Here is a 9,439-nt window from a genome sequence, read left to right as displayed (position 1 = left end):
CTTACACTGCTAAATTAGGGACGGCTAGCGCAGATAGCTCTCGTGTAGCTTTGCGCGAAATTCAAAACAAACAATACTAATTGTTTAAAATGTAAAACTTTAAATTTATGTTTAATTTAAATTTAATGTTTATGTTTATATTTAAAAATGAAAAACCCGACAACTAGGACTTCGAAATGTTCTAAATACACCAAACACTAATCCTTCAATGCTAAATGCGATATTTAACAAAAATGTATTTGGTTATTTGACGTATTTAACCATTTCTCTGTAGTTAAAGAGTAGCCCAAGAGTTGGCGGTGGGTGGTGATGACTAGCTGCCTTCCATTTAGTCTTACACTACTAAATTAGAGACGGCTAGCGCAGATAGCCTTAGTGTAGTTTTGCGCGAAATTCAAAACAAACAAAGACACCCACCAACAATATAATATTTTACTGGATAATTTACAGCATTTAATATTTTCATAATCATAACGCCCAAAGCATTGGGATAAAAGAACCCCAACTACAGAATGGACCCTACCAAATCAAATTCTCTCACGAATCCTATATTACTCATGCCCTAAGGTTAAGTGATGCCACAAGGAATTAAGACACTACTGGAGAGGAGTGAAGATTAACCTATTATTCCACATGCTGGTAGAAGGAATCAAAACGATACAAGGAGAAGAGTGAAGAATGGCGTTTGATGTCACATGGTTCTAGAAGAAGTCAAGACTCTATAAGGGAAGAAGTGAAGAATGGCTTTTGATGTCACATGGTGCCAGAAGAAGTCAAGACTCTATAAGGAGAGAAGTGAAGATTATATGTGATTCCACATGCTGCTAGAAGAAGTCAAGACTCTACAAGGGAAGAAGTGAAGGTTATATTTGATTTCATATGCTGCTAGAAGAAGTCAAGACTCTATAAGGGAAGAAGTGAAGGTTATATTTGATGTCACATGGTGCTAGAAGAAGTCAAGACTCTATAAGGGAAGAAGTGAAGAATGGCGTTTGATGTCACATGGTGCTAGAAGAAGTCAAGACTCTATAAGGGAAGAAGTGAAGAATGGCGTTTGATGTCACATGGTGGCACTTCTTCCCTTATAGAGTCTTGACTTCTTCTAGAGCAGCATATGGAATCAAATGTAATCTTAGAAGAAGTCAAGACTCTATAAAGGAAGAAGTGAAGATTACATTTGATTCCACATGCTGCTAGAAGAAGTCAAGGGAAGAAGTGAAAATTACATTTGATTCTACATGCTGCTAGAAGAAGTCAAGACTCTACAAGGAGAGGAGTGAAAATGAACCTTTGATGTCATATGGAGATAGAAGAAATCAAGACTCTAGAAGGTATGAAGATTACCTTTGATTCCACATGCTTTTATAAGGAGTCAAGAAGCTACATATAGTGGAGTGAAGAATGATGGGCAAGCAACACGTGGAATACTTTCTCCTTTCACTCCCGCTTTGCTTGAGACTGACAGTATAGATTTGATGGCAACCAGGATAGCCGTTATGCACGGCTTTATTGTTCTAGCGTGCAGAAAAGCAGGTAATATAAGTTCATATTTACTGCATTCAATGTGTAATTTTGTGTAAATATACATATTTTTTGCGCCCAACACACTGACATACAAACAAAAGTTGGAATTGCCCATTTTAAGTCTGTTTAAGGGGTCAGACCTCACAAAGAAAGCATAATTTTGGATTTTGGGGGTCATTTACTCGGCCATATTTTGACCAATTTACAGATGATTTCCTACAGGTCTGGCACATTGACAAACAAAAATGTTGGACTTGCCAATTTTAGTAACTATAGGGGGGGGGTAAAGAGTCACAAAAAGCATAATTTTAGGGGTTTTTGAAAACTATTCCTCAGTATTTCGGCCAGTTTACGTGGGATTTGGAACAAATGTAATTTTTTTTACAGGTCCCATACGTATACATAGAAAAATGTGGAATATACCCATGTTTGGTCATTTTCGGGGGGGGGGTCAAAAGATATTCTTTCCAGATCTCAAAGAGAAATATGGACAAGTTTGGACTTTTGGTCAATTTTTCAGCGAGAAAAGTAGAATTTGGCGTTTTCGTAAACTATTCATGTGTATGTCAACCAACTTACATGGGATTTGGTACAAAGATACTTTCTTTCCGAACCCAAGCAGTGACATAGACAATTTTCGATTTTTCTGGTGTCAAAATTGGCCATGTTGGGATTGCGTGGTGGAGACATGTTGCACTCACTCGCGAATGTTGGCCTCTTTAACTTATTTTATTCATCCATGTGTATTATTTTATTATTTCAGCCTCCACGAAAAGATCTACTCCATGGTAAACTGCTGGGTTATTACGTGGGTTACAAGCAGGAAGACAGTCAAGAGTCATTCCAGTATAAAAACGTGGAGACTCCTGAAGACGGAGAAATGGCCAGCTACATAACGAACCTGAAGCGTCTAACTTCGTACCTTGTCATGGTACAAGCTTACAATAACGCAGGACCTGGGCCTAGATCTGATGAAATCCAGGCTAAAACCCTAGAATCATGTAAGTTTCTTACAGATAATTATGCTAAATTCAATCTTGAGAAGTAAAATACGAAACAAATGAAGGTTTGGAATACACACGTGAACAGTAATGGCTTGGTGATTAAGGCGCTCAACTCAAAATCGGTGGGTCGCGGGTTCGAGTCCCCGTCGCCGAATGTGCTCACCCTTTGTGGTTGTTGTCTTACAGATAATTATGCTAAATCCAATCTTGAGAAGTAAAATACGAAATACATGGAGGTTTGGAATACACACGTAAACAGTAATGGCTTGGTGACTAAGGCGCTCAACTCACAATCGGTGGGTCGCGGGTTCGAGTCCCCGTCGCCGAATGTGCTCACCCTTTGTGGTTGTTGTCCGGGCCATACACCCAAGAGGCCGACATCAAACTTAAATGGGATTAAGATCAAATAAAGAAGCTATAGCAAATTCCAGAATTAAAATACTAAAAGTGTATTAAAACCAAAACATTTCAGCGACATGATTATGTATTGTACTTCTGTTTAGCCCAACTAACTTAACTTTTCAGGTTCTATTTTAATTTAATTTTTTTGTGTTTCTCTCACGTGAACGTTTTCTTCTTTGTTGCTGCTATTGTTGAGAAATAGTTTTATATTTTTGTTTTCATTTTTAAAATAATTAGTGTTTTTATAAAAAAAAAACAAATAAGCCAAAACAAGAAAACAAATCGTGTTTTATTTATTGCTCTTATTTTTAAAAAAAAGTAACCTTTATTTTATAATATACCTTAGCTCCTCCTACGTCTCCTGGATTAACTGTGGTTTCATCAACATCGTCTTCAATCTCTATTGAATGGGAAAAGAATGAAAACGTCGTGTTTAAAGGTAAGTAGGTGAAACAGACGATAGACAGGTAAATAAATATAAAATATAAATAGACCCATAAATAACCTAAAGCAAGATGGATAGATACTATTTTCTGGAAACAATAAAAAACTAGACTAATTTAAAATTAAAATGCATATATTTGATTGTTTCTTTTTGTTTTTACTTATGGGCTCATTAACTTACGCCTCAACGACTTGCCAATAAATATGTCACGCAGTGGTTCAACGGTAAATATGAAGGCTTCTAACGCTAAAAATCGGGTTGCGATACCCTCGGCGGGCAAAGTACAAGATTGTTCGTTGTTCAGGATTATGGTTAGCAAAAAATGAATCAATAGGGATTGTGGCGGCCCCTTGTGTGAGAATTTCAAGTTAAATAGCTCGGTGAACACGTAATAGGAAAAAAAAACCACGAAATGTACTGTAAATGTATTAAAGATTAAAGTTATTCTAGTGGGAAAAAATGTTTACTTTTGAAATCACCGTTTTAGTTTTCTTTCTTGCATGAAAATCTTAGAACTTTAGACTTCAACACCTTATAAAAGTATCTAGATTGCAGATATAATGTAAACTTTGCTCAAAAAAATACGTTAGGTCAATCATTTTAATTTATTAGATTTAGTAACAGAACTGGAAATAACTAGCATACTCTTAAAATTTAAAACTATTAGAGATTCCATATTGTTAAAGTGATGTCAGAAAACGTGGATTACGTTTCTAGAACGGTACTTTTTGTGTGTATTTTCGTGTTTTTTTTTTTAAAGACAGACAGATATTTTAATTTCTTTCTTCCTTAGATTATATTCTCCATTATAAAGCAGAAGGAAAAGAATGGATAAAAGAAAAATTATCTACAACTACAAACAACTATACGTTAAAAGGTCTCCAATGTGGCACTCGATACAGGCTATACATGACTGCTTCGAACAGTTTAGGAACAGGAGAGCCTAGTGCCACTGTTATAGGCCGTACCAAAGGAGGAGGTAACTAAAATATCTGATACTAGATGGCAGCACGTATTCTTATCAGTTTATACGGAGTCATCATAAAAAATGTGATTATTAATTCAAAATAATTTTCCGTTGTTTTCTACTCCGCTGATTGTGATAAAGGATGATAATTTATTTATTTTTACTCATCCGTAGAAACCTTGTTCTGAGGCCTATGTTTAAAAGACACTTAGAAATAATGCCAAGAATCAGTTGTTCTAAATATGCTTCTGTATGTAAATACGAGAAAAACAGTCCTTAGCCTTATTAATCGTATCGTGACGGATATATAGAAATATTTATACGGTGAATTGTTTAGGTTTTTTTTAGCGTTTATAGTTAAGAATATCATAAATTTAATTACTCGTTTGTCACAATAAATATAACTATCTTCTTCACAATTATCATATCGAAGTGCTAGCTTTAATAATAATATATTATACATCAATTAGTTTCCAGTTAATAAGTTTTCTTGTTATTCTTTGTTGTCAGAAGTTCTGGTTGTTATCTATTATCTGCCCCCTCCCAGTGGCACAGCGGTATGTCTGCGGACTTACAACGCTAGAAACCGGGTTTCGATACCCGTGATGGGCAGAGCACAGATAGCCCATTGTGTAGCTTTGTGCATAACTACAAACAAACAAGTTATCTGTTAACTGACGCTTAAAACTTTATTGCTAAGTTTTCTTGCTACAGTTGCGAAATAATTCTTTTCTATTTTACTGTAATGTTCGTAATATAATTATGCACTCACTACTGTCAGTTATTTAGTTTAATTATTTATTTCTCTACAGACGTTTGGCTGTCGTTTTTAACCCTTTCTATCTTAATCTGTTTTTAATTATTTATTTCTCTACAGAAGTTTGGCTGTCGTTTTTAACCCTTTCTATCTTAATCTGTTTTCAGCTCCCGTCTCTCCTCACAAGAGGACGTTTTTGATAATAAATTCAACTTTTGTAAACCTAAACTTGGGTTCGTGGGAAGACGGCGGATGTCCTATTCAGTATTTCTCTGTTCGTTATCGACCTACATTTCAACACGTCTGGAACACTGTAGCGTCCCGCGTGATGGCGCTGCAGAAGCATTTGGATATAGGCCACTTAACGCCTGGTCGGGAATACAGTCTTTTAGTAAATGCATATAACGAAGCAGGAACAACGGAAGCGGAATATACGTTCCAGACATTAAACTATACCTTCTTCGGTAAGCGGATCTTCATCAAAACTTCATATTATATTCAGTTATAAGACTTGGAAGAAAGTAGGACTAATGTGTGTATCAAATATACATCCATTAACTCACAACATAGACAGCCAAAAGTTTGTACCATAACTGTTTCAAATCTCCATTTTCTCTAGTTACATCCGGTGCTGATTGTAAAAAAAAAAATGGCGGCAAACGTTGTTACAAAGGGATTTGCAATGCACAAACGCTGTCGTTACATGTTTTCCGGAGCTTTTGTTGTATACAAAAATCTTTTTGTAAAAAATCTCCTTTTCCCTTAGGCCTATATTACAATCCGTAGTTCTTTAAAAGAAAGTATACCTGTAGATAATTCTTATCTTAATTGATTTAGTACTTGCCCATCTAACGACAAGCTCGGAAAATAACTCGCAAGGAACCAGTTGGTCCTTCAAGCCTTTCAATACGTATCAATCTTTACATTTCAGAAAATTATTGATTATCTTCTTAAACTCCTGTAAAGTGCTAGTCTTCACTATTGGTAACGGCAACCCATCCCATAAGTTAATCACCCCTTTAGTAAAATAAAACTGCCCAAACAAGAATACAGTCTGAGTTTTACAACTTGTAAACTCGTGTTCTTTTGTCCTATTATATTCAGGGGCCCAGCACGGTCAGGTGGTTAGGGCGCTCAACTCACAATCTGCGGGTCGCGGGTTTGAATCGCCGTCCCACCAAACATGCTCGCCCTTTCAGCCGTGGGGGCGTTATGATGTGACGGTCAATCCCACTATTCGTTGGTAAAAGAGTAGCCCAAGAGTTGGCGGTGGGTGGTGATGACTAGCTGCCGTCCCTCTAGTCTTACACTGCTAAATTAGGGACGGCTAGCGCAGATGGCCCTCATGTAGCTTTGCGTGAAATTCAAAACAAACAAATTATATTCAGAGTATAATACAAAGGAATCAGTCGCCTTAATTCTATCAATCCCCTGGATAATCTTGTAAACTTGAAGAAGATCACCTCTTACCCTTCTTTTATCAAGAGAAGATAAGTCTAGATATCTTACCATATCCTTGTAATATAACCCTTCTATCCCTGGAGTCATCTCAGTAGCCTTCCTCTGAACTCCTTCCAATAAGACAGTATTCCTTCGTAGATAAGGAGACCAAAATTGTACACAGTACTTTCAAGAATGGTGTAATTAGTGAGTTGTATAGAGAGGTAATCACTTTATTTGACATGTAATCAATATGTCTGTAAATACACTCTAAATTCTATTAACTTTACTCTTAGCAACAGAGCAGTAACTTGATGGCTTAAGTGACTTATCCACAAATACGTCAAGACCATTTCCTTCACTCACGCTATCGAATTCGTGCCCATTTATATTAAAGGTCTAAGTTTAAGCCTACATTATAACCCACAGCTATTGTTAATTATTTATTAGTCGAGCTTAATCACCTACGGACCTGTTTCAATAATTATAATTATTTAAAACAAATGTTTAGCTTTATCCCTCTCCATTTTATGTTGCTTATTACTATTAATCCATGTCCTGAAATAATTATATCCCCCTTTCACAGGGATTTAAATGTATATCAAAGCTATGAAGCTATGTTGTAGTTCGTATTAAATATGCTCGGGTATGCAGTTATTTTAAGTAATTGTTAGCTTAATTGGTTTGATACTGGCATATCGTCAGAACGAATCAAGCTCAATCCCTTACGGGTCTTATTGTTAGCTTAGTCGGTTTGATACTGGCTTACCGTCAGAGCGAATCAAGCTCAATCCCTTATAGATCTTATTGTTAGCTTAGTCGGTTTGATACTGGCTTACCGTCAGAACGAATCAAGCTCAATCCCTTATAGGTCTTATTGTTAGCTTAGTCGGTTTGATACTGGCTTATCGTCAGAGCGAATCAAGCTCAGTCACTTATAGATCTTATTGTTATACAACTCACATTTCATTAAAAACTTATATCTACCTATGTATGTATGTATGTGACTGAAAATATAATAATACCTTAGATCTAGTAATTAGTACCGGGCCTGGTATGCCCTGGTAGTTAAAGCGCTCGACTCGCAATTTGTGGGTCGTTGGTTCGAATCCTCGTCGCCGAATACGATCCCCTCTCAGTAGTTCTAAAGTGTATTTCATCTTACTTCCATGTTTACTGCAGCACCAAAGTGTATTTCCATGTTTACTGCAGTACCAAAGTGTATTTCCATGTTTACTGCAGTATCAAAGTGTATTTCATCTCACTTCCATGATTACTGCAGTACCAATATATATTTTAACTTACTTCCATGATTACTGCAGTACCAAAGTGTATTTCATCTTACTTCCATGATTACTGCAGTACCAAAGTGTATTTCCATGTTTACTGCAGTATCAAAGTGTATTTAATCTTACTTCCATGATTACTGCAGTACCAAAGGGTATTTAATCTTACTTCTATGATTACTGCAGTACCAAAGGGTATTTAAGCTTACTTCCATGATTACTGCAATATCAAAGTGTATTTCTTCTTATTTCTATGATTACTGCAGTACCAAAGTGTATTTAATCTTACTTCCATGTTTAATGCAGTACCAAAGTGTATTTCATCTTACTTCCATGATTACTGCAGTACCAAAGGGTATTTAATCTTACTTCCATGATTACTGCAGTACCAAAGGGTATTTAATCTTACTTCTATGATTACTGCAGTACCAAAGGGTATTTAATCTTACTTCTATGATTACTGCAGTACCAATGTGTATTTAATCTTACTTCCATGTATAATGCAGTACCAAAGTGTATTTAATCTTACTTCTATGTATAATGCAGTACCAAAGTGTATTTAATCTTACTTCCATGTATAATGCAGTATCAAAGTGTATTTAATCTTACTTCTATGATTACTAAAGTACCAAAGTGTATTTAATCTTACTTCTATGATTACTACAGTATCAAAGTGTATTTAATCTTACTTCCATGTTTACTGCAGTACTAAAGTAAATTTGATTTGTCATACCAAGCTTCCGTATTAACGCCCCCACCAGTAAGGCGTCCAGAGAGCAGGAACTCGTCCTTACCCTTTTACCGAAACTTGACTGTTATCTTACCAGTAGTATTCTCCATCATCGTGCTTCTTGTGGTCACCACAGCTGTTTTGGTATGTCTCAGAAAGCAGTCAGACAGCAGCAACGGAGATAGTAGTACAGGTAATCAATCCTACAGTTTCCTGTAACAGTGTGCTCAAACCTTTTTTTATATTATTTGCCTTTTTTTTCTCTTAGTAACCCAGTGAAAACTTATGAGTTACTCTAAATCTATTAACAAAATTTTCGTGGCAGGTTGTTTTGTAATTAAACTGATATTTTACGCTAAATTTAAAGATATAGTAGCAAGCTTAATAAAATGATTGAGAAACGTCGACGCATCTCATGTTTTAGCACTTTACGCTTTAAAAAAATGCATGAACCTGCTATGGAGTATCACAGAATGTTTCTCATGATGCCTCAAATGAACAATACCTACTAAGGCCTTACGCCCGTCAATTTACACCAGTATCTAAATTAATGAAAAGAGGCGCAGATAGCCTCGTTGCTTTGCGCCATAAACCACCAATCAATCTAAATTAATTTCCAAAGGCAAACATCCAAGAAACAAAACAAAAAAAATTTTGATATCATATAATTATTGTGATACTTTGCTTATAACATCTTATGTGTGTTTTTATTGTAATATTGGAGCCATTTAATCATCAAAAACTACTTTGAAAAATTGAACAACTTTGTATATGTTGCAGGTATTTAATAAAATAATTACGAAAATGTATTTGGACGTTGTAATAAAAAAAATGGCGTGAAAGAAAATAGAACTTTTATCTACAATGTTGACTTAATAGCAATG

General features: G+C 35.7%; 1 protein-coding gene across 1 annotated transcript in view; it reads left to right on the top strand.

The window, feature by feature from the left end:
* The window catches only part of LOC106467091 (Down syndrome cell adhesion molecule homolog), a gene marked incomplete at its 5' end in the record, with an annotated part of 21,888 nt that overhangs the window by 2,444 nt on the left and 10,005 nt on the right, over nt 1–9,439 (top strand). The window contains 5 exons of the mRNA XM_022395215.1: nt 2,288–2,525; nt 3,277–3,369; nt 4,169–4,354; nt 5,267–5,563; nt 8,563–8,748. Coding sequence (XP_022250923.1) covers nt 2,288–2,525; nt 3,277–3,369; nt 4,169–4,354; nt 5,267–5,563; nt 8,563–8,748 — 1,000 coding nt within the window. The remainder of the gene's footprint in view (nt 1–2,287; nt 2,526–3,276; nt 3,370–4,168; nt 4,355–5,266; nt 5,564–8,562; nt 8,749–9,439) is intronic.

This window comes from Limulus polyphemus, unplaced genomic scaffold (assembly GCF_000517525.1).
Source record: "Limulus polyphemus unplaced genomic scaffold, Limulus_polyphemus-2.1.2 Scaffold2485, whole genome shotgun sequence".
Taxonomy (NCBI): Eukaryota; Metazoa; Arthropoda; class Merostomata; order Xiphosura; family Limulidae; genus Limulus; species Limulus polyphemus.
This window is presented reverse-complemented; position numbering and strand designations above follow the sequence as displayed.